This window comes from Typopeltis vanoorti, chromosome 11 (genome assembly GCF_054136105.1).
Source record: "Typopeltis vanoorti isolate ZY-2024b chromosome 11, IOZ_Tvanoo_1.0, whole genome shotgun sequence".
Classification (NCBI taxonomy): Eukaryota; Metazoa; Arthropoda; class Arachnida; order Uropygi; family Thelyphonidae; genus Typopeltis; species Typopeltis vanoorti.
Genome location: NC_143559.1, coordinates 132,784,688 through 132,811,460, shown reverse-complemented (window position 1 = coordinate 132,811,460; position 26,773 = coordinate 132,784,688). Strand labels below are relative to the sequence as shown.

The 26,773-nt window shown below is 35.8% G+C and overlaps 1 protein-coding gene across 2 annotated transcripts in view; it reads left to right on the top strand.

Annotated features, from left to right (window-relative positions):
- The window catches only part of LOC150102056 (uncharacterized), a 133,495-nt gene that overhangs the window by 28,512 nt on the left and 78,210 nt on the right, over positions 1 to 26,773 (top strand). For both annotated transcript variants that reach the window (XM_090400511.1, XM_090400512.1), the window contains exons 4-5: positions 18,022 to 18,125; positions 23,288 to 23,388. In XM_090400511.1, the coding sequence (XP_090256637.1) occupies positions 18,022 to 18,125; positions 23,288 to 23,388 (205 nt within the window). The remainder of the gene's footprint in view (positions 1 to 18,021; positions 18,126 to 23,287; positions 23,389 to 26,773) is intronic.

Below are 26,773 nucleotides of genomic sequence, written 5' to 3'. Positions count from 1 at the left end.
TCAGGAGGGACAGAAAAAAAAATGGGGGGGGAGTGTTATTGATGATAGCTGATGAACTGCAGCCAAGGAGAATTGAAGTTGAACTGCAGAATAGTGAAAAGAGCACATTTGAGGCTATTTGGTGTGAGATTGAGACAAGCAGAACAAAATATACAGTTGGGTGCTGCTATAGACCAGGTGATGGAATAGATGGTGAAGATAGTATGCAATGAGTAGAAGGAGGGTAATTATTATGGGGGATTTCAACTATGGTAACATTGATTGGGAGGAGAGGACACATGGGAGGAAGGACTTGGATTTTATGCAGTTATTAAGGGATAACTACCTGAGACAGCATGTAATGGAATATACTAGGGGTTCGAGAGCGCTTGACCTAGTAATTGCATCAGAGAATTTGACTGTAATGAATATGACCACTTTACCACCAATTGGTGAGAGTGACCACAAGGTTTTGACCTAGGATGTGGCCAAATGTGTGGAATTTTCAATTAAGAAAGGGTACATGTGAAGTTACCAGGCTGGTAAGCATGACAAGCTCAGGAGATTGCTTGGTTCAGTGCCATGGCATGTAAAACGGAAAGGGCTGGAAGTTGATAGTGCATGGGAAGTAATAAAGGAGTGTTTGAACGAGATAATGGTTGACTGTATACCTAGAGTCTGGATAGTAAATCAAGTAGGGGTTAAATGGATAAATAACGGCATTAAGCTTTAACTGCAAAAAAAAGAAACAACTGTGGAGGGAAATTAACGAGAAAGGTGATCTGCAGGCACACGAACAGTATAAAGCACAGGCCAGAAAGGTAACAAGTGTGGTAAGGAAAGCAAAAGCTGATTATGAAATGAAATTAGCCATGCAAGCTAAAGAGAATCCCAAATAGTTTTTTCGATATGCTGCAAGTAAAAGAAAAAATGTATATGGCGGAATGATTTTAACGAATGCCGATGGCAGGGAGGTAACTGAATTAGTTGATATAGTGGAATTACTGAGCGAGTACATTGCAAGAATATATCATTCAGGTGGTGATATTGCAGGAATGAAAGATCCAACAGGTTATACGGGAATTAAGGTGAATGAAATGGAGGTGAATAGTATATTACAAAACCTTAATGTGAATACAGCTGTGGGTTTGGATGGTATACCAGCTTGGGTCTTACGTGAAGCAGCAAAAGAATTGTCAGTGCCCTTGACCATTTTGTTTAATTTGAGTCTCAGGTCTGGATTAGTCCTGAGGGGATGGAAAGAGGGGAAAATAGTACCACTGCATAAGGGAGGTTCCAAGACTGCTGTTGCAAATTATCGACCAATCAGCATATCAGGAGTCGTCCAGGTTTTGGAGAAAGTAGTCAAGAGAAGAATACAGGAATGGATAAATGATAATGGGATACTGTATGGGGGACAGCATGGTTTTGTGAAGGGTAGATCATGCCTCACTAACTTGCTCACGTTTTATAACACAGTGACAGCTTAGCTGGATAAGGGTAATGGGTTTACAGTCATACTGCTGGACCTTGCTAAGGCCTTTGACAGGATACCACATGGAATTCTAATCAGCAACTGCAGCATATGGGAATGGATATAGGGTTTGTGAGATGGACAGGAGGGTGGTTGACGGAGAGATATCAGAGAGTAGTTTATTCAGGAGTAGAGTCCAAAAGACAGCCTGTGACTAGTAGTGTGCCGCAGAGTTCTGTTCTTGGACCACTACTATTTAATTTGTTCATTAATGATATCGGAAAGGATATGAGAGGAACTATTCATTTGTTTGCTGATGATGCAAAGTTGGGTAAAGCAATAGTGAATGCACATGATGTCAAAATTTTGCAAGATGATTTGGATAGATTGGGGGACTGGGCTAAGGAGAATGGATGTCAATTTAAGGTGGCAAAGTGTAAGGTTATGCATTTTGGGATGAAAAGATTAGCAGCAGTATACCACATTGGTGGAACTGTACTCCAGGAGATTGATGAAGCCAGGGATTTGGGAATGTTGGTGGATAGGGAGTTGAAGTTTAGGGGGCACATCGCAAAAGTGGCTAAATCAGCTCATCAATCACTTGGTTACCGAAGAATACTGTGACGAGCAGAGACAAGCAAGTTATTGTTCCTCTGTATCGAGCCTTGATAAGATCCCATCTTGACTACTGTCCCCAGATCTGGGTGCCAGGGGTTCTTCTTGATGGGGAGGAGGTAGAGAGGATCCAGAGGCAAGTGACCAAGATGATAGCAGGTCTATGGAATGAACCTTATGAGAACAGGTTGAAGATTTGTGGGTTGCAGACATTGGTTGATAAGTGGAAGAGGGGTGATGTGATTGAGACATTGAAATTACTGAAGGGTATCTATAAGATTAATTCAGAGGATATTTTTGAGAACAGGTCTGGTGGTGGGAGGACTAGGGGCCATCCATGGAAACTGGGCAAGTGTGTGGTTAGCAAAGGTGTTAGAACTAGGTTTTTTGCATGGAGAGTGGTGAATGAGTGGAATAAGTTGCCAGAGTCTGTTGTGGGTGCCATGACTGGGAGTGGGTTCAAGGCAAAGTATGATAGATACTGTGTGAAAGCTGAATACTTGTGTAGAGGCTTAAGTGCTGTGAGGACATTATGTTGGAGGTTTAATGGATTTTTTTACAACACTCAGAATGAATTAAATTAGAATTTAATACTCCTATATTTCGTCCTAGTCACTAGGACATCTACGGGGATTACAAAAACAATTAATGTAACATGCACACAAAAACTTACAATACTAAGCCCAACCACGTGGGTGACACTAAAGTCCTATCTAGGTGGAGCGCCCTCTAAGGGCGGTAGTAGGTGGCCTGGAATGTAAGGTGGGACCTCTGGTGATGAGTGTTTCCCAAATCTTCTGAAGCTTAATGCAACCGTATTTGTTAAGATTTGGTTGGTTTCTGAGAGCTGCTGCTGCTTCTAAGAAAAGTCTCTCTTTCTTGAATTTGCTGTGGTGGAGCATGGTGGTTTTCTTCCATGATACTCTGTGGGTGGTGTCCAAAACATGGTCAGCCAAGCCTGAATGGCCATAGTTGTGTTTAACGATGTACGACTTGTGTTCCTCCAGGCGGATGGATGCTGATCTGCCTGTCTGTCCAAAGTACGCAAGCTTACAGGAACAGGGTACTTTGTAAACTCCAGGCAGAGAGAGAGGGGGGAGCTGATCTTTCGTAGAACGGATAAGGGTAGCAAGTTTGCGGTAGGGCTTGTATGCTGTGTGTAGGTTATACTTTTTAGGTATCTTGGCTATTTTTTCCAAAGTGCCTCGGATGTAGGGTATGGTGATGGCATTTTTAAATTCTTGTTGACGAGAGGGACGGGGACTGGGGGAGGAATTGATTATTTTTTTGATACTGTGTTCACTGTAGCCATTGGAGAGGAAAGTTCTGATTTGAAGAGCTCCATTTGGCCTCATGGCCCAGACACGTTAGACTCCTTCCTCAGTCATCTCAATAGCCTACATCCAAGAATCCAGTTTACTATGGAAAAGGAAAAGAACAATTGTTTACCCTTCCTAGACACCTTAGTCACGCACCTGCCCAATGATACACTTGCCTTCACTATATACAGAAAACCCACACACACAGGCAGATACATTCACAAACTCTCCCATCACCACCCCTCACAACAATATGGCATCATTAAAACCCTTACCAAGAGAGCACATAATCTTTGTTCCAGTGGAACCACCCTCACTACTGAGCTTAACCACATACACAGAACTTTCCTCTCCAATGGCTACAGTGAACACAGTATCAAAAAAAAAATAATCAATTCCTCCCCCAGTCCCCGTCCCTCTCGTCAACAAGAATTTAAAAATGCCATCACCATACCCTACATCCGAGGCACTTCGGAAAAAATAGCCAAGATACTTAAAAAGTATAACCTACACACAGCATACAAGCCCTACCGCAAACTTGCTACCCTTATCCGTTCTACGAAAGATCAGCTCCCCCCTCTCTCTCTGCCTGGAGTTTACAAAGTACCCTGTTCCTGTAAGCTTGCGTACTTTGGACAGACAGGCAGATCAGCATCCATCCGCCTGGAGGAACACAAGTCGTACATCGTTAAACACAACTATGGCCATTCAGGCTTGGCTGACCATGTTTTGGACACCACCCACAGAGTATCATGGAAGAAAACCACCATGCTCCACCACAGCAAATTCAAGAAAGAGAGACTTTTGTTAGAAGCAGCAGCAGCTCTCAGAAACCAACCAAATCTTAACAAATACGGTTGCATTAAGCTTCCGAAGATTTGGGAAACACTCATCACCAGAGGTCCCACCTTACATTCCAGGCCACCTACTACCGCCCTTATAGGGCGCTCCACCTAGATAGGACTTTAGTGTCACCCACGTGGTTGGGCTTAGTATTGTAAGTTTTTGTGTGCATGTTACATTAATTGTTTTTGTAATCCCCGTAGATGTCCTAGTGACTAGGACGAAATATAGGAGTATTAAATTCTAATTTAATTCATTCTGAGTGTTGTAAAAAAATCCATTAAACCTCCAACATAATGGAAGCTGAATAGTTGATGACACGATGTTAAGGGCCTCACTCGATGAGTCTAAGGGCTCCTTGGAATTGCCCGTAATAATAATAATTATATAACTAGGCCGCCAGTGTTCCTCCATTTGAAGGGACATCTTTAAAATGTTTTCTGTAAGCAGGCCACCAGATAGTACGTGGGACTGAACTTTTTATAACACTTTGGAAAGCTTTCTGATCAGTTTGTGAATAAGTAGCAGCAGCAGGAGCTGCTGCTACTTAATCTTCCAGGTTGTGTCCGGAGGGAGTCTGAGTATATTAGCTTGTAGGGAGCACCGTTGAGGTTATAGTTGGATTTGGATCTTTGCACTCCCTTTGTGACAGTCATGTTCATAAGCCTTTGATCTTACTGCATACCACTACTGTATAACCTTTCCCCAATATGCCACTGACATGAAAGGCAGAATAAAAATCATAGCATTAGTATGGTGTAAAAATTTTCCAGAATCCAACAGAAAATTTCAAAATACAATTAAAAGATCCATCTCAAAATCACACAAAATAACAAAATTCCTTGCAAAAAAAAAAAAAAAAATTCCACTTTACCAACATCTAGACAATACTAACATCAGCAATGTGCACCACCCTTTACAGACATTCAACCTGATCTGTTCTTCATTGAGCCTCAACTGGCAAACTTTACATCTATAGCTGACCTAAGCTTTCAACAGAACATCATGCATAATGCCTTCTATAAGAAGCAAGGGGAGCTGGATGGGATATCATGATCTGACAAAAGTGTGTGTTCTTGATAACCCATGCCAAAAGTTATCAGACTTGGAACCACTTTTTTATGATTTGCTGTGGCTCAAAGTTTCCTTGTCTCATTTTGCTGGCTTCAATTACTGCCTTTACTACTCTCTTAATTCTGATGACTTTGCTGACCTTGTTATCTGAAAGTTAATCTCATACAGTCTGACTCACATATAGTGAGATTTTATTGTCCTGACTGGCTTTCCTTCTCTAACTTCACAGACCAAGCTGGAAGAGAAGCCGAATTGTTTGCTGTCAATAACGATCTAACTCAAATTGTTGAAATACATACAAGAATTCCATGTCTTCATCATTCTCTTAACACTGAATGAACTTTCCTTAACCAGCTTGCCCTCCAAATATATACACAGGTGACATCAGCTCTCCTTTTGGCAACTCTGGCGACAACCTTGTCCATGCTTCTTTTCATACAGATTGTCTTCTCAGCCATTCCTTCTTCCACCCATTCTCAGCTAGTGTTTCATGGCACTACTACAATGATAAAGTTTGCATGACTTTTGGGATTTCTATGCCTTTCTTCCATGGTAGTTTTGCTTCAACACTTTTTCTTAATAAATGGAATTATTCTTGCTGGGATAATTGCCTTTATTTCATTCAGAATCCATGACCTGTATGCAAACTCTGATTTTCCAACAAATGTGCCAAAGCATTCCAAGATTTAAAAAAAAAAAAAAAAAAAGCAACACATATTTAATGGCTCAACTTAAAAACTCCAGCTTTGCACTCATCTTACATAATAGCCTCTAACAGCCTGTACAGAAATCATCAGTAAATCTAAAGAAAACTTTATAAGGGGCAAATACACTAAGCTTGCTTCTTGCTCAAATGCGGCTAAAGCATTCTGGTCTTTACAAAGGCTGTAGGGCAAAACTTCTGTCTTATGTTTCCACATTACTCTCATAATGGAAATGGCAACATGGCAACATCTAATGATAATGTTGACATCTTAGCATGGGTCTTCTCCAACTCTCATTTAGACTACCGAGACAAATTTTCCCTCCTTACTATCCCATGAACCATTTTCAATATGCCTCCTCTGATCTTTTTTCAGAGGGACATAGAAAAAAACCAAAGGTGGAAACTTAAACTTGCATGAAAGAAATTTATTAGCTTTAAAATTTTCACTAAGTGTCATAGGCATCCTCAGTACAATAACAACAATGGAATACAAAATAGAATTTGAATAAAAGAATCAATTCCAAAAAGCACCACCACCACTACAGCGTCAGTAGGACAACAGAGAGTAAATTCCCAGTTATTAAAAAAAAAATTACAATGATATAATAATTAGAAATTTGCATAAAAATGATATAATATTTCCAATAAAGGGGATAACCAATGGCCATCAGATCTCTTTAAATTCAGTTAGTGTAGAAAGGCCTCACAGCTCTCCTTATATAACTGCTCTATAAGGAATCTACTTTTATATAAAAGTTTAGTTTTTTTCCAGAAAATTATGTTTAGTCTAGATGACATGTTCTGCTAGACCAGACTGCTTAGGTTCAAGATACCAAATATAAGATTTATGTTCTTCACAAGTGATGACTGCAGATCTGCCAGACTGTCCAAACAAACCACAGGATCTGAATGGTTGAGTGAAAGCTTGTCTTTAAATGAAGAAAGGAAGGTCAAAACTGAATGATAGAACAAAAGGATACTGTAATATTAAGAGGTTTTAGAACTTTAGCTATACATTCAGAAATCCCTTTAATATATTGAGAGTGGAATCCGAGTGATATCTTCAGGAGATTTAGACTGGTTGCCTAAAGCTGTTAAAGACTTTCTTGATAAAAGATTCATTAAAGACATTTTTCATAAAAGCAGATTTGATATATTTCAATTCTTGCTGTAAAAGGTCATCAGTAGAACAAATATTATGAGCACGATGTAATAAAGTTTTAATGGTTCCAACCTTTCAACTAGGATGATGATATGTTGCATGGATATAATGATCAGTATTTTTCTAAAAACAGAAAATTGTAAACTGTCATCTGGTTGACAGAGAATTAAAATGGCTAATATCTAAAATATCCTAGTGAAGATATTGTTATGGCAAAGGTGATAGGAACTGGTGTTAGAATAGAGATTGATGAATTGGAGGTACTTAGGATATTGCAGACTGTGAATACAAATACAGCTATGGGACTGGATGGGATATCGACCTGCATTTTAAGAGAATTTTCAGGGGAACTGGCGATGCCATTGACTAAGCTGTTTAATTCAAGTCCCAGCTTGAATTCCTTTGCATCAAGGAGGATATAAGTCTGCGGCAGCAAATTATAGACCAATCAGTATCTCAGGTGTGTGGTAGTAAAAGTACTGGAAAAGTTGGTCAAAAAGAAAATTCGGGAATGGGTGGATAAGAATATGGTACTCTGAGGGATAGCACAGCTTTGCAAAGGGTTGGTCATGCCTTAGTAATCAACTAATTTTTTATAGTAGAATGACAGCTGAATTAGATAAAGGGAATGGCTACACAGTGATACTGTTGAATTTTGCAAAGGCATTTGACAGGATATTTCATGGAATTCTCGCATGCAAACTGCAACAAATGGAGTTGGTTATTGTTTATTTGCAAAGATTACAGCAATACACAAAGTCAAAGGTTACAGAAAACATAAGTAGTCAAAGATAAACTGGTAAACATTATGTAACTGGCGATATAAATAAAAGGATGGCTGACGGACACATACTAACAGATACTTGGGTCACTACTGTTTAATTTGTACATAGATGATATAGGAAACATTTTGAAGGGAGATATTTTGTTGTTTGCTGATGATGCAAAGTTGGGTGGGATAATAGTTAATCATAGAGAGCTTGCAGGATGATTTAAGTAAGCTCATGGTATGGGCAAAACATAATGAATGTCAATTTAATGGAAAAGTGTCAAGTTATGCATTTTGGGATACAAAGATTACAATGTGTACCACATTGAGGAAAATGTACTCCAGGAAATTGATGATGCTAGAGATTTGGCAGTAGTAGTAGATAAGAGTTGAAATTTAGAGGGCATATCATTAAAGGAGCAGAGTAGCTCACAGTATCACTTGATTATTGAAGAACATACTAACAAGCAGATATGGGGGTTATCGTTCCTATTTATAAAGCCTTGATACGATCACATCTTAATTACCGTGCTCAGGTCTGGTAACCTAGGTTTTTTGGAAATTAAAGATGCCAAGAATTATATTCTTGGTTTAATCCTTTATCCAAATGTAAGCAAGCGAAGTAATTTCATGACTGAGCAACTCGTATATAAAGGCTAATGACTTCACATCACTTGCCTTAGTATTCTATAATGCAAAGCACATATCCTTACAGGCATATATATATATGTGCTTAGCATTATGGGATACTAAGGCAAGTGATGTGAAGTCATTAACCTCGATATATATATATGTTGGCTAGTTGTGAAGTTACTTCACTCGCAAACTTTGTTTGATTACACTTGAATAAAGGATTAAACCAAGAATTAAACCAACTGGTTTTTTGGGGATGAGGGTGGTGGAGAGGATCCAGAGGTGAGTGACCAAGATGGTGAGTGGTCTGTGGAATGCTCCCTATGAGGATAGATTGAGGGCTTGTTGGTTGATAGGTTAAAAAAAAAGGTGGGGGGTGGCAGATATGACAGAAGCATTTAAGTTACCTAAAGAGTTTTATAGGATTGATGCAGGGTCCTAAGACTCCCACGATGAGTCTTAGGTTCCCCCATGGAGGTGTCCATGCAATAATAATAATCTAAAAAGGTTAGCTGATTGTTTTTACCTCCTAAAGTAAACTGAATTCTCAAATGAATCATATTTATTTTCGAAGCAAATGCTTTAAATCTGATGGTGAGGCTTTCCATATTGCAAAAATATCATTTACATACGTGTACCGCACTATAGGTTTAAGAGAAAAATCTTTAATGAGATGATCTTAAAAATGCTTCATGTAGCAATGGGCAAGGGATAGATGGGATAGATATTACTATCCATAGCTGTTCCTTCAACCTGTTGCTATACAGGTAACCCTCGTACCAAGTTAACAAGTACCGAGTTATATCGGTACTTATACAATGCGGTTTCGATATAACGCAGTCTACAAATTGTAGTAACTCTTTTTCAACACAGTTTCAATAAAAGCACAGTCTACAAGGTCTACAAAAGATAAACACGGTTTATCTTTTCATATATTTTTCACCCTGTGACTTAAAAATCAAGTTTTATCTTCGTTAAATTTGCATCTGCCTGTACCATTTGCATCTGCATGTAGTTATAAGTAGTGAATTTATATTAGGGGAAATACCCTTTAGCATGCATGTACGTCAATCGTTTACCGTATAAAGTGTTTATTGTTGAAAATTGTCTTCGTTTTCTGTCAGGAAAGCGCATTAAAAATCATAAGTGTGTTAATCTCAAGCTGAGCACTTTAATTTCTTGTGAGTTACATACAATATATAATAATGCTTTTTTATGTAAAAATTTTATTTTTATTCTGTTTTAAAATTTATGTAGTTCTTGATGTGTGAAGTAGATTTTTCCAGTAAATGAAGATAATACTGTAGACAAATATTTAGAAATTTTATATATGGGACAGCTGATACAATCTACTACTTGTATTAATTAAACATTCAGATTATAAATCTTGGGAGGACCATATAATCTAATTAGATAAGTATGAACTTTGTTTTTTCCCCAACAAGATATCAATCAAATTATTGACTTTATTAATTTTACTAGAAGTCAGATCAGAGGAGAGGAGAAAATAAATAGAGAAGTCACATAGCATTAAGGAAAGTTTTCTAAAAGATTCTTATCTCATATGACTACTGCTTTGCCTTTGTCTGCCTGAGGAAAAATAAGATTACTATTCTTTTTTTTAGAGAATCAAATGCTCTAAATTCTGATAGAGTTAGATTAGAAGGTGGCAGTTGTGCTTTGAAATGAATCATGACTAATTGAAAAAATACTTTGTTAGCAGTCTGAGAAGGAACTGAATGTAAGCCTCTGTCTCTAAGATGAAAAAAGTCCATAATAGGTAACTTAATCAGAGAGAGAGAGACAGCATATTCATGACCTTTTGTGCTGGTAAAGTGGGGAGCTGTCCCAAGCTCCTCTCTTATCTGCCTTGCAAGGTGTGAATTCTGCCTCATAGTATATTGGACCTTGTTTTTATGGCAATAGGTGAACGCACAGTACCCACTACCTGAGCATCAATTACCCAGACGTCACCATCTTTTCTCATTATAATATCTAGCTTTCTAATGCCAGTATTGGTTTTGTAATGAGGCTCAGCCATGTTCTCCCAACCTTTGTTCTTAAAATGATTATTCAATATGGAGACTACAGCATCATGTCTCTGCACTCGAACGCCATGAGTGCAAAAGCAACATTGTGATATATAAGACAAAGTCTCACTGTATTCATGACCTTTTGGCTAATACTGAGATTTCTTCCTGAGTAATAGAACATCCTAATAAATTTACATAAATTCAAGGAAGCCCATGAAATGCTTACAGATCTCAGCAAAAATGGTGGTATAAAAGTCCAAAGGATGCAGATGGTTCATCTATAACCTACCATAGATATATTGGTAAAATATATATTTCGATTGCTTGCTTATGCATTCTTAAGAACTCCTCCAACAGTTTTTCAATTAGAAATAGCCCATGTATTGAACCAGAAAGAATAGAAATTTAATTTGATAATAATAAATTTAGTTTAATCCTTTATCCAAGTATGAGCAAACAAAGTTTGCGCCTGAAAATATCTTCAGGACTGGGGTAAGGTAGTACAACACCAGGCAACTCGCAGCAAAGGTGGAGTAAGCTAACATCACTCTTATCTCAGTATCTCCCATAATGCAAAACACACATCTCCTTACGGATATGTATAATGTTATGCATTAAGGGAAGGGCCACTACCCAGACTAGTTTCGACCTTTATTGAGGTCTCTTCAGTGGGAGCCAGGCCCAGAGGTTTAGATACCAGGCAGAAGCAATGGCAGGTCATCTTTACTTATAGGATATAGGTAAAGATGACCTATATCCTATAGGTATTAATTTGAATGATTTGGTGGCTCTCAGAGACAACAAACAAACTTTAAAATAACAGGATTATAGGTATCTAGTAACCAGAATGTAGTTTTATCAGTATGTTTATGGCTTTTTCCCCAGTTATCTGGCTTGTGGTCAACAGTTGACCAACGCCATTATACTTAGCCCACTGTAGTATGTACAGATGTGGTTTGTGATCCTGTGTCTGTGTGCGTGTGTGTGTTATGCATTCCTGAGGATGACCTTGATATAAAGGCCACATTATCTAATTTTATTTTAATCTGTTTACTCTAATGTGATAGTGTCTCCATAATTATTCATAATGAATACTGATCTCCACATAATCCTAAAAGAAATAATCGAAATTAAAGATATTCTGAATATATGGAGTAATTACTTTCAAAGACTGCTAAATAAAACAGGTAGTGAAAGAACAGTGGCAAAAATATTCTGGAGGAATGCAATCCAGAATACATATCAATACTAGTTGCCAAAAGCCTGAAATATGGAAAGGCAGCTGGAATAGATGCTATGTTATCAGATATGCTCAAATACGGAAGTATAAAAGTTTTTTGGTGGCTACACTTTGTAATTCAGAAGGTTTAATTGTGGATGATTGGAGTAGATGCTTCATAGTTCCCATCTGTAAAAAAGGGAAATAAAAACTGAATGTGAGAATTACAGAGGAATTTCTCTATTGAAGTTTTCCAGATATGATGTATGCAAGCTTACCTGAGAAGTGGCTAAGAAAAATTTTGGAAAAGAAATTTGGAGAAGAACATACTGGTTTCAGGCCAAACAGAGGTAGAAATGAGGATCAAATCAGATTTTCACTTCATGATAAATAGTTGAGAAATCGTGGTAATATAACAAGGATCTGAAACTTAAATTTTGTTGATCTGGAAAAAGCATATAACAGGGTGCCAAGTGAAAAGCTGTTTGGAATGCTATTAATATATGGGATAAGTGTAACATTATACAGAGCGCATATTTTATGTTTAAGATGTAAGTCAGTGGTTAATATTAAAGGAAATTCCAGAAGTTGGTTTGATATAAAATCAGGTATATTAAGACAACAGTGCACACTGTCTCCACTCTTATTCATCATATTTCATTATGAAGGAAAGTTTGATATCTCATCAGAATAATCAGCGATATCAAACTTAGCTCATTGCTTTATACAGATGGTATTGTGTTCTAAAGAAATCCAGTTCAAGTCTCCAGGATTTTTTAACTAAATTGAGTATGGAAATAGAGAACATAATAAGCAAGGTTGGTTTTTAAAATATATATTAGCAGAAATATCTGAGAAGAAAGGGGGTGTAGTTTTTTAATGTGTTGAATGAGTTTGAGGGACAAATTCAACTATATAAGATTGATGGACTGCATTTAAATGGGAAATACTGATCTCCACATAATCCTATGCAAGTCATTTGAAGAGACTTCTGCTGGAAGTTAAAGAAATGAGTGCAGAGAATGAATCTGGTAAAGTAAGAAGCGATGCAAAAAAACTGGGAGAGTAAGGAAGGAGAGATTGAAGTGGTGCATATGAATGAAGATGTGTGTAGTATGAGTGCAGAGAATGAGAGAACAAGCATGCAAGACAAACAGGAAAACAGCTAGACTCAGGGTGGATGGGAACACAGCATGAAAAAGGTTGATGCTCCAAGAGGATGTGAATGTGTATGTAGACAAAAAAAAAAGGGAATAGGATGACCTGGGATCAAGGAAAAAATAGTTGGATTTGAAGAAGGTTCTAAGATGGATAAGGAGAAAATGGCTTAAGTATGGAGAAGTCACATCTAATAAGTGTATCATTGAAACTTGTTATAGATCCAGGAATGAGCTGTTATGCTTGTATACAAATGCTAGAAGTATAAGAAACAAGGCAAATGAAATGGTTGCATTGATTGAGTTTGTTCACCCAAAATTGTTGGAATAAGTGAGACATGGCTGGATGAGGATGATATTCTGACAGGAATGGATATTGAAAGGGTATGATGTATTTCGTGAAGATAGAAAGGGTAAAAAGGGTGAGGAGTGCTACTGATGATAGAAAAAGAATTATGTCCATACAAGATAGAGATGCAAGAGAGAAATAGTGGCAGTGGTTTTGAGACAGTATGGTGTGAGATAGAGGTAAATAGAATGAAATACTTAGTCAGTTTTTGTTATAGACCTGATGGATGGTAGTGACCATGAAATGTATAATCAAATTAGCCAAGCAAATAAGAAAAGGGTGATCATTATGGGAGATAGCAACTCAAAGTAAAGAAAACAAGTGTCTCAAGTTTTTGAGGGACAACCATCTTAGGCACTGTGTAACAGAGGCCTCATGAGGATTGAGGGTCTTGGATTTGATTGTCTCATCAGAAGATGTTATTATAAATGAGGTATCGAATCAACCTCCAGTGGGTGAGAGTGACCGTGAAGTGATTGTCTGGGTGGTTGCCAGCAGTGTGAAGACTTCTGTAAGGAAAGGGTATATATGGAACTATAAGGCTGGTAATTATGAGAAGCTCAGGAGAGAGCTTGCAGGTGGAGCATGGAATAAGGGGTTGGGTGATAATGAGATCAATGCTGCTTTGGTGATATTCCAGCACTATCTAGTAGAAGTGAGTCAGAAGGTTAAACAAGGTAGGTGTTTAGTAGATGAATGAAGAGATTAAGCATGCGATACAGAGGAACGGCATTATGGAGGAAACATAAGAGGGGTGGTAATAATCAATTCCATGAGGATTACAGAGAGAACAGGCAAGGAGGAATCCTCTTCTGCGAGCAATAATTTGAGAGGAAAAGTTGAGGAATCCTCAACTTTCCTCTTCTGGGAGCAATATCCCAGAAGAGGAAAGTTGCTAGTGGTGTGCCTCAAGGGTCTGTTTTAGGGTCATTGCTGTTTAACCTGTATGTTAATGATATTGGGAAAGATTCAAATGGGGATATTCAGTTGTTTGCAGATGATGCAAAGTTGGGATGAACTATGAGGAGTAGAGCAGATGATGTTCTGGCCTTACAAGAAGACTTGGATAGATTGAGTGAATGGGCACAGCAGTGGGGACACCAGTTTAATGTTGCAAAATGTAAGATTTTAAAATTTGGGAACAAAGATGGGATGTAGAATTTATGCTTGGTGGGGATATATTGGAGGTGGAGGAAATAAGAGATCTTGAAGTGATGGTGGATAAGGATCCAAAGTTTAGAGGACACAGTGCCAAAATTGTGAGGACAGCACAATGAATTCTGGGAATGATGATGCGGAGGACACTGACTTGTAGAAGTAAGATTCTTGTTCCACAGTATAAGGCCTTAATTTAGGCCACATATGGGCTACTGTGCACAGATTTGATCACCTCATTTTCAAAAGGACAAAGAGATGTTGGAAAGGATCCAGAGGTAATTGACTAAGGTAGTTTCTTTCTTTCTTTCTTTTAAGGTTACACGGTGGTCAGCATTCATAGTGATGAATATTTGTGCTAAAACATCATCCAAATCTGAACCAAAATGATGGATTAATTATTCCAAGAATGTTCATCAACCCATCTTCAACCCATATTGCATATGGGTTGAAGAACATCTTCAACCCATATAGCAACCACAACTCCAAACAGAAGAAAATCTCAATACAAAAGGACTGTAGAAATTGTTTAATGTACTTCCATTTTTTTAAAAAATTTTACTTTTGTATAGTGCAGCAGCATGTAGCTTGTATATTGTACACATGTATGTTTCCTAATGATGACCTCAATACAGAGGTTAAAACGTGTGTCTCTATAAATTTTTCACTATGAAATAAGGTAATTTCTGATCTCTGGAATGTTGAATATGAGGAAAGGTTGAGAAGATGCAATTTCCAAACTCTAGTGGATAAGAGGAAGATAGAGATGTACAAGTTGGTAAGGGGTGGTTATAGGATCAATGTTGAAGAGATTTTTCATAAAATGGTGGAAGATCAGGGGAGTACAAGAAGTCATCCCTGAAAGCTGTATAAAGAGGGTGTGAACAAGGGAGTGAGAAGCAGGTTTTTTGCATGCAGAGTTGTGAATGATTGGAATGCTTTGCCTAAGAGTGTGGTATCTGTAGAGAATTTGAAAGTATTTAAGGCAAGGTATGATGAGCTGTGTGTATGACAATGGGACCTCCTAGATGAGTCTTTGACTCAATGGGGACCTTAGGATAATAATAATGATCTGCTGCTGAATCTAAATTTTTTTTTTAAAGGCAGATTTTTTTTAAAAAAGCAACCTAATCCAAATAAATATTATGTTAAACTTCTCCAAGTTTGGGAAACATTAATTCTTAGGCCTTCTGCCCAACAGAGAAGGCTAGCCAGCAGCATCCATAGAGGATGTCCCATTATAGGACATTAGGCTTCTAGTCTAACTTCTTCCAGTTATTGTTTTGTGTGGGTTATTACAGTTTTAATATTTTATCTCTGAAGATGTCACAAAGATTGAAATAGAGGAATTATTAAACCTCTGTTTAATGATTTCTCTATGCTGTATTCATTCCATTAAACCTAATTATGAGTATAAACCAGCACCTAACTTTTAATACTCATCAGGTTAGTGATCAGTGACAGAATCATATTAAAAATGAAGATATTAGGATGAAACTCAACATTGTCAGGAATGCATGAGTAGTCTAATCTGAGATAGTATCTTCACTTAAACAGAATGGGAGATGAAAGGTTAGCAAAATAGTTTGTTTGATACAGGGATGATAGGAAAGACCAGGATCTTGGTGGATTTATGTAGTTAGAAGTGCCCTAGAAGGCAGATATATATGATATGACAATATTATAGCTAACAAGTGATTGACTGATGTGGCAGAAAATTGTTGGTAGGTTAATAATCATAACCTAAACTTAATCATGTAGTGCCATCATAGTATCCTGTATACTACTTAAAGGTATATATTGGGAAACTAATGATACATCATTCTGTAACTTTGCCAACAGCAATAATTATCCAGTGTATCCAAGATTTATTTACTGTTTTAAACACAGTTAAATTGTTGAATATGTTTTAAGTTTTCCGCCATCTTTCGTGATTTTTAAAAACATATATAGGTAATCCTCGTATAACGCGGGTGTTAGGTTCCACAAAAATGCCACGTTATATAAATTGCATTATGCGAGACTCAGATCACATAGAAAAAGTAGGATTAGGTTCTGAAATCGTTTTTTTTTTTAAGATTATATAAACAATGACATATCCAACAAAAAAATATTTTTATTTAATTCAGATAATTCATGTAAGTTAAGAAAATAAATAAACTATGAAACAAATACATAGTATAAAATTATAAAAAATTATAAATTGTATGCAAACTTCATTGCACGTAATACATAAATGTTTTAAGCAAAATAAAATAAAGTGTATATTTTAATCGTCATCACTCTCTTCAAAACTAACATTTCATAGATGTTCTTTATTTATGAGTGGCCAGACGTCGTCATCACTTGAAATCTCTTGGACATCATTTGTATAATTCTCATTACATACTTCGGTTGGTTTAGTTATCAAGAAGTCAGTAATAAGATCTTGCTTACCATTATGCTGCAATTTTTTATTAAGTTCATAATACGGAGCTAAACAAATATCCAATTGTCTCATGAATTTTCTGGAGCGCTCCATTGGGAGATCATTATCCATAAAATAACTTTCTTGCCAAGTCCAATCCTTCTGCTAATTTCTTTAAACTGAATTCTTTAACGGATTCATCCAAATCAGAATCTTTGGCAGAACTTTCCCCGCCATTTGGTTCGACGTCATCTATTAATTGTACCAGTTTCTCCTCATTTAAATCTATTTCTCCATCAATCACTTCACTAATTTCATTTTCAACTATATCGCAAAAGCGCTCTAAATGGCTGTTACTATAATTTTTTTTTTTTACATAAAAAAAAGCATTACATATTGTATGTAACTCACCAAAAAATAAAGTGCTCAGCTTGAGATTAACGCACTTATGATTTTTAATGCGCTTTCCTGGCAGAAAAACGAAGACAATTTTCAACAATAAATACTTTATACAATAAACAATTGATGTACATGTGTGCTAAGGGGTATTTCCCCTAATATAAATTCGCTACTTATAACTATATGCGCGATGCGGGCAGACGCAAATTTAACGAAGATAAAATTTGATTTTTAAGTCACGTGTTGAAAAATATATGAAAAGATAAAGGGTTACTACAGTTTGTAGACCGTCTTATATCGAAACTGTGTTGTATAAGTACTGTGTTGAACAAGGGTTACTACAGTTTGTAGACAGTGTTATATCGAAACCGCGTTGTATAAGTACTGCGTTATACGAGGGTTACCTGTATTTGGTTTTGTCCATTTGTCTTGATGAGTGATTTGAACAGATATAGAGATGTGAGCACAGATATTGTTTCTGTTTTGCCAACTTGTTTTATTTTATTTTTTTGTTGTTTAACATGCTAACTGAAATTGTGTGTTGCATTACCCACATTTGTTCTTACCTTAGGATTAGCACTCTTTTTTTTTTCTCTCTTGTTTCAGTTAAACACTTCTCTTCCTTCATAATTACACAGTACAAGTATTCCAACTTGTTTATATTATAATATAATAATTTAATCGACTTATTTTGTCCATTTTTTCATACTAACATATTTTTATTTTAGTATGCACTTGATGTGATGACTTATACAGTGACTTCTACTCACAGTCCTATAGAATTACTTGTCCTCTTCTATTTGCATTGCCAAAAACTCCATTTAGATCAAAAGTAAGTTTGTTTTTTTTTATATAAGTGAAAGAAAAATGTCATTATTTACTTTTTTTTTTAATGCACATATAAATAAATTGTCTAGGTAGCTGTGAATACACAAGTCTACAAGAAAATGTTAGAAATATTAGGAACATGGTGATAAATGTAAACATGTTTCTTTCCTGTGGGTTCAATGAAAATATTTATATTCATCTGAAATGCCAGTTAACATTAATTTGTCAGAAATGAAGTATAAAAGATTTATCCATACAAATTTGGTTTACGTTTTGTTTTCCATTTTTTCACTTCGATGTTAGCAACATAATATTCCCATTTGCTAGAGCATGACTAATTTTATTCTCCTCTTTTTTTGACTTTTGAACCAAGCAGATATGTGATACATAATGAAGTATTTCCTTACTTCATTATGTATCACATATCTGCTTGGTTTATTGTTTTTTCTCTGATTGTCTTTACTTGAACCCCTAATTCTAAACATCATTCCATACTCTTGGAGTTAACTTTGAAGCTTGATTCTTCCAATCCAGCTATCCCAACTAGTGAATTCATTCCTTGGTGACATTAATATCCACAACTCCAACTGACATTTTTTCCAGTTCCACTGACCAAGCTGGAAGAGAAGCTGAAGTAGTTGCATAAGCTGTGAACTTAAAACAAATAACAAATTATTCATCTAATAACCAGAATACCCAACAATCCTCCTAACATTCTAGATCTTTTCTTAACCAGTTCTCATTTCTGGTACACTGTTGAAGTGGTCTTCTTTTCCTGATAATTCAGATCTGATGGACCATTTCTAGTTGAACACCTTCTCCTCAACCATCCACAGTCTTATATCATAACAATCATATGACATTACAACACCAAGTGGGCAGTTTTTCTTGAGATAACTAACTTTCATAGTCTTCACCCTCTAGACCCAGATACTTGTTGTGAATGTGTTACAAATTAATCATGTAGAAGAGCCTTCATTTCTCACTCTATTCAAAATTCCACCCAATATCTGAGCTATGGTTTTCCAAAAAATGTTGTGGTAGGCCCAGAGTGATCATAAGTAATACTAATAAAAAATTTCAATATTTCTTTTCAATATTTCATATTGAAAAGAAGTGTTTGTAAGAAAGTTTTTAAACAAATCAAGGTTGAGCAGCTTACAGAGGTGAACTGTAAACTGAAATACATAAACATCATTGAAGAAAAAATGAAAGAGTTTAAATACAAGAACCAAACCTTGGAGAATCAGTGGCAAATCCTGAAGAAAACATTGCTTGATTGAGCCAGAGAGGCATGGGATGAAGTTGTCTGTAAGAATAGAAAAATCAGAACTCCATGGTGGACTCAGGAAGTTAGAGTCAGTGAAGGAAAAGAAAAAAGCATATTGAAAGTTCCTGGCAAGTACGTCAGCTTGTATAGGAAATACAGAGAAAAATGAAAGAAAGTGAAGCACTGTGTAAAATTAGCTAAACAAAAGTCATGAGAAGACTTTGGTAAGAATATAGAAAATAAATATCAGGAAGGTGGCAAAATATTTTGAAGGCTATTGATAAAGCTTAGAAATGGAGGAAAGAGTACTGTAAAAGGAATCACAAATGATAAAGGTGACATGAAAACTGAAAACAAAGATATTCTAGATGTGTGGAGTAATTACTTGGAAAGGCTGCTAAATGAAACAATCAGTGTCAGCATGATGGTAGGAAACTCCGAACAGGAATGCAGTCAAGAATACATATCCATACTTGAAGTAGAAAAAGTTATCAGAAACTTCAAATGTGGAAATGCAGCTGGAGTAAATGAAATTCGGCCAGAAATGCTGAAATATGGAAGTATAAAAGTTTCACAGTGGCTGCATTGCATAATTCAGAAGGCCTGGTCAGAGAGTCGAATTCCATATGATTGGAGCAGGCTCTCATTGTATCCATCTATAAAAAGGGAAATAAAATAAAATTGAATGTGAGAATTTTAAAGGTATTTCCCTACTGAGTGTTCCTGATAAGATTTATGCAAGTATACGTGAGAAACTTTGTGAAAAAGTTTATCAAGGCCTGGTTGGCTCAGTGGTTAGCATATCTGCTCTCCAGCCAAAAGGCTGCGGATTCGAATCCCACTGTGGGCATGGATGGTTGTTTGTAAAAAATACTAGTGGTGGTAGTCAGAGGTAGATGGTGTTGGTGTAGATGATATAGGTAGTTACGGTTGGTGGAGACGGAGAGTTGTAGAGTAGGTACGCTCTCTCGATGAGTCTTTGGACTCCCTGAAGGTGTTATGTAATAATAATAATAATAAAAAGCATGCAGATTTTCAAATAGTTGAGAAATCTTGGGAATGTAACAAAGATTTGTATTTAACTTTTGTTGGCACTTTGTCATATGCCTTTTCCAGGTCAAGAGGAAAGCTCTTCAAAACACTACAGTTAAACGGTGTAATTTGCACATTATATCAAGCAATACATTGTCTTTATTTAAGCTGTAATTCAGAAGTTAGATTTGAAGGAGGTACAATTTGAGGTAAAATCAGGTGTGCAACAAGGGTGTACATTATCTCCACTGTTATTCATTATGTATATGGATCACATTATGAAGGAAAGTGGTATTAAATGTAATATCAAAATTGGCAATGTTACCGTATTTACTCAAATATAACTTGCACTTTTTTCCCCAAAATTAAAGTTAAAAAATTGTGGTGCAAGATATATGTGGGATTTTTGGAAACTAAAGTTTTTCAGGAAAAAACTAAATTGATGTTTATAATTAAATCCTCAGTATTCATTATAATTTATAATTTCTCACATTATATATAAAATGAATGCATTTAAATTTTAATTATCAACATTATTTACGCTATCGGCCCCCTACCTACTTCCATCGTGCAATATATTTGAATCTTTTGTGACAATGCTTTTATAATTAAATTAATTATTTCTGGCAAATTCAGTTGCACAACAGGTCTCATAATCTTAACTCACTCCCCTCTCCCCAACGCAATCAAAGATTGAGTAGAAGTCAATATTTTCACTCCCACATTTCCTCTACTGGTTGCCTCCATCTCTGTGCATATGATTGGTGTAGTATTAACAAAAGATCACACCTCAATGACAAAGGCAAGCTGGCGATTGTTCAGTTGAAATGCTGATTCTCTTCAATCGAATTCCAAAATATCTGAAACTGCCATAAAAACATTCACTATCTATTTCTTAAAGTTTTAAACTTTTTCCGGTATAAGTAAGTGTGTTGTCTTTAATTGTGATTCTTTTCGCGTAGTTTTTTTTATTTAATGTTTAACGTAGTTTCAGTTATTATTGTTAGTGATTTTTAAGCTTGTCAGTTATGGATCAGTGGTTGAAAACAGGAACAGTTAAAAAACCAAAACTTAATGTGGATTATAACCCATCACCAAGTACTTCTCAACACGTGTCCACAGCTACGAGTATGCCCACACCGGGAGATAGTAAAAAGGCGTGTGCCTCAGGTACTACACAGAAGAAAAGGAAATACCGTGAAGAGTATATTAAATATGGGTTTTCATTTGCAGGGGATGATGATGAATGTTCTCATCATCATTATATTGATCATCATTATCAATATTTAACATGAAGCTATACTTATTTCTGTGTTACGAATATTGTAAAATTAAATCTGTGGTTTGTACTTTTAGTGTAGTAATTTTCCTTTCCCAACTCATTACATCATTTCCACTATTTTACATTAAGATAGTCACTGAACAAAAGTGTCAGTATTTAAAAACAGCTATTTTAAAAACAAGAGGTACAATTTATAGAAATAGGTTTAAAAGGGGTACACAAGTGAAAAAAGGTTGGGAACCACTGTTCTAGGTGTTTATCAGAACTTTCCAAACCCCCTCATATACATCTATTATAAAAAACTAAAATTAATCAAAACTTATGCACACAAACACTTACAGACCATAAATGGTGCCATTTGCAGTTTAGAGAAATGTAAAGATGCAGTATTAAATGATAACTGCACAAAATTAACTATTATCAATTAATTAGTTACATTTAATTAATTAGCATAAATTAAATTTTTATAAAGATTCATTTATTAGTGTATAGGCTAGGCTACCATAAAGTAATTATATTGCTGCTGCTTCATTATCAATGCATGAATCATAACTGTAAATAAATATGCATTTCTTTTCACATTATGTTTTCATTTTTGATGTGAAAAAGAAAGTCATATTTCTTTATGGTTTTCTTGGAAGTAAAGAAATATACTATAGGTCGTACCGATATTAGTTCGCTGTTACTATGACAACAGTGAAGTCAGCAGTCATCGGAGACCATGTAATAGATAATTGCATTTTACAAAAATAAGTTCCCTGTAACAATTTTATAGTATGAAACATATAATTCTAGCATCGGCAAATAAGGAAGTAGTAAAATAATTATATAAAAAGTACATGATGCGATAACGTAAAAAATGTAAGGAAATATTTTATGCAGTGTGAGCCTATAGTACGAATGGTAAGAAAAGCCAGAAATGTAGCTTCTTCCACTACTTCCAAGATAACCTAAAAAAGAGTAAAGTGTTACTAATATGTATAACATCTACAGTGTTTTACATCATATAAGACAATATTGATATAGGTACTGACAGACTGATTATTCATCTTGTAAACAGACGATGCAAACTTACAATATCAATAAATACAGTACAGTATCGTAAATGTATTTTCTCTTCCTTATGATTTTCTTAATAACATTTTCTTTTCTCTAGCTGACTTTTTTATAAGAATACAGTATATAATGCATATAACATACAAAATATGTATTAAGTCGACTGTTATAATAATTTAAATTAATTTTAAATTAATTTAAAATCTAATTATAATAATTAAAATAAGCCTTACCAATAATATATTATTGGTAAGGCTTCCTGTCAAGCGTAGGCTATTAGTAGTCAAAGTTTTGGGTAGTCAAAAGTTACACACAGATTTTCGACTGCATGGGGGGGGTCAGTGCTCCTAACTCCCGCATTGTTCAAGGATCGACTGTAATAATAATATGATAGCCAGGTGACCTTAATTAATTTTTTTTTTGAGAGAAAATAAATTTTTACATTATGCTATAATGAATCCTAGTTAGCTAGGAACATAATATTTAAATGTTTTTTATGACTGATTTTCAAAATTTTTTTATCAAGATGGAACCAGCTACCACCAGTTGTTTGTCTGCACAACAAAAGCAATCCAACACATGAAGATCTTCAAAGGGATCTTTTGGACTTGCTGGAGTTCTTTTTTGGTAAGCATATTCATCCTACCTTTTACACACATGCATGACAGAATCGCTTGGACATAAATTATTTTCCTAAAAATTTTACAAAATGTTCATCTGAAACCCCACTTGGTATCCATGCTGATATTCCATCAGTCCCTATTGCTGACTTTCTGTTCACTGCATAAATTAAGGAAGAATTTGGCATTAAGGGCTAATGGAGTACAAATGCTAAAAGAGTGGTCAGCTGAACTTGCTGTGCCTTTGACTTAGCTATATAATTTGAGTCTCAGCACAAAGGAAATGCAGCAGGAATGGAAAGAATGTATGGTAAACTCTTATGCAATGCAAAGATGTGTCCATCAACCTATCGTTATCTCTGGAGTGGTGATGAAGATTTTGAAAGAGTTGGTAAGAACTTGCATACAGACATCAATGACAGAGAATTTATACTTTGCAATGAATAACATAGTTTTAATAAGAGAATGGCAAGTGTCAATAACTAGCTTACATTTTACAATAATGTTATGGCAGAATTAGACTGTGAGAATGGATAAACCATGATACTTTTGGAATTTGCTGAGGCTTTTGACAGGATACAGCATGGAATGCTATTATATAAGTTGCAGGATATGAGATTAGATTATAAACTATCAGCTTGAATAAGAGGATGGCTGGCTGACAGATATCAAAATGCAGTGTATGGGGGGGGGGGGGTGATTGTGCGAAATTTAAGGTGACCAATGGTCTACTTCAGGGATCACTCTGTGGTCCATTATTATTCAATCTTTACATTAATGACATTGGAAAGGATTTGACAAGGAGACACAGCTATTTGCTTATAATGCAAAGATAGGCAAGGTAATCAAGAATGTGACTGACATGCAGTAAATGTTTGCAGAATGATTTAAATAGGAAGGAAAGAACTGTAGGCATGTGAAAATGGCTGTCAATTCAGTGTTAGGAAATGTAAGGTTATGCACTTTGGTGTATTGAGATATCCAACAGCATTATTATATAGGCAAGATTATGCTAGAAGAAACTGATCAGGCTAGGGATCTTTTTAGGAGCCATATGTAGAAAAAAGTTGTAATTCAGGAGATAATTAGAATGCTGAAATGAATTTATAAATATATAACAATAATAACAACTATATATAACATTGCAAGGATAAGGATGTCATTTTGCCTGTTTACAAAGCCTTGATATGACCTCACCTGGGCTATTGAGACTATAGTCTCCTAGTTTCTGAAGTGATGCTGGTACAGTGAAGAGAGTGCCAGGACTGTGGAATGTAGATTATGAGAACAGAATTTGTGGACCATAGATACTAATAAACAAAAAGAGAAAAAGGAGTAATATGACAGAGACCTACAAACTTCTGAAAGGATCATACAGGATACCAGTAGATGGATTTTTTTTTTTTTTTTTAAATGGAGGATGGTGAGGGGATAAAAAGGCACCAATGGAAGTTGAGAATGATTGCAGTCAAGCAAGGGATGAGAGCCAGATTTTTCTCTCATAGTGGTTTGTCATTGGAATAGTTTGCCTTTGGAGATGGTGAGTGGTGCAGGTAATGTAAATGAATTTAAAAAAAAAAGTATCTTAGCTGTCCTAGATGGTATATGGCCTCTCTTAATGGGTCCCTGACTCCCTGCAGATCTCTGGAGGGAGTTTTTTCCCCCCTACAAAATTAGGCCAGCTTGGTTGGCCGAGTGGTTAGTGTATCTGCTCTCCAGCCTGCGGTTCGAATCCCATCATGGGCATGGTTGATTGTGATTGTCCTACTAACTCTCTGTGGAAAGGGCATCTGCAACCCTACCATTTTTTCTAGCAGAAGGCTTCACTCCCAAAACTCAGTGAGGTATAGTAGGACCATATGTCATCTACAGATATCAAATGTGAACATACGAAAATAGCATATATTAAGTAACTTATGTAAGTACAAATAAAATTCATTACACCACTCTGCATTTACAATTTTTCAAAAATTATAAAACAGTGATATATGTATGATCCAAGAACATAAGCTTATCCAGGTTATAAAATGCATAACTATCACACAAATCAATATACAAGACCATAATAGCACAGAGCACAAAAATATTGACAATCAGGAACGATATATGGGAATTAAGGCATATATGCATATATACACAATTAATTATTAATTAATTGAATAGTTTATATTGGTTAATTTCTCATTTTATACACTTATTTCTAAACAAATTTTCAATATTCTTATAGAAATTTAAGTACTCTCTGAACACATATAGAAAGATTTCTATATGTGTTCATGTTGGTTTTATTTCATATTAAAGGTAAGCCATTAAAGTTTTTTTGGAACTAAATATATATATATATATATATATATATATATATATATATACGAGGGTGGTCTGAAAAGTTCTCAGCCTAACAATGAAAAAACGAATTCATAATTTAATTTTTTTTTTTTTTTTCACATAATCTCCCTTAAGACTAATACATTTATTCCAATGATGCTCCAGCACTATTATACTGTCATCCCTGTAGTGGTTCTCAGTAAGATCTGCAAAATATCCCTCTACAGCTGCAATCATCTCTTGATTCAAAGAAAAACGCTGACCAGCGAGGATGAGTTTTAGTTTTGGGTAGAAATAGAAGTCAGAGGGAGCCAAATCTGGGGAATAGGGTGGATATTCCAACAATTCATAGTGCAGATCCCTTAATTTTCCCCATTGCTGAAACACTTTTGTGAGCAGGTGCATTGTCCTGATGAAATATGATTTTTTTATAATAAATTTAGTTTAATCCTTTATCCAAGTGTGAGCAAACAAAGTTTGTGCCTGAAAATATCTTTAGGACTGAGGCAAGGTGGTGCACCTGTTGGCAACTCGTAGCAAAGGTGGACCAAGCTCTCATCACTCCTTGTCTCAGTATCTCCCACCATGCAAAGCACATCTCCTTGCGGACATGTATAATGCTATGCATTAAGGGAAGGGCCACTACCCAGACCGATTTCTGAATTTTATTTGTACTTTGTGTTCTTATAAACATGTGATCCAGACATGATGCACATCTATTGAAAACCTTCATTTATGTGTTACTCAAGGCCTACATGGCTAATAAGTCAATGTAATCGAGAAAAGGATGGCTGTCACTTAGTAAATCAATATTTATTTGTTGTTTCAAGGATACTTGCGACATAAGACTGAATGATATAATCACGTAATCACAAGAAAGATATTTATTTAAACCAAATATTTCGGTCTGGAAATAGCAGACCATCGTCAGTGGTATTACAAGAACAGTTTAAAAAATACAAGCTAGAATACTAACAATAGATCATTAAAATTAGAATACGCCGCGTGATGTTATATCACTAAGTATGAAACAGAATATTTTGAAGTAGAAACATGATTGAATTTGC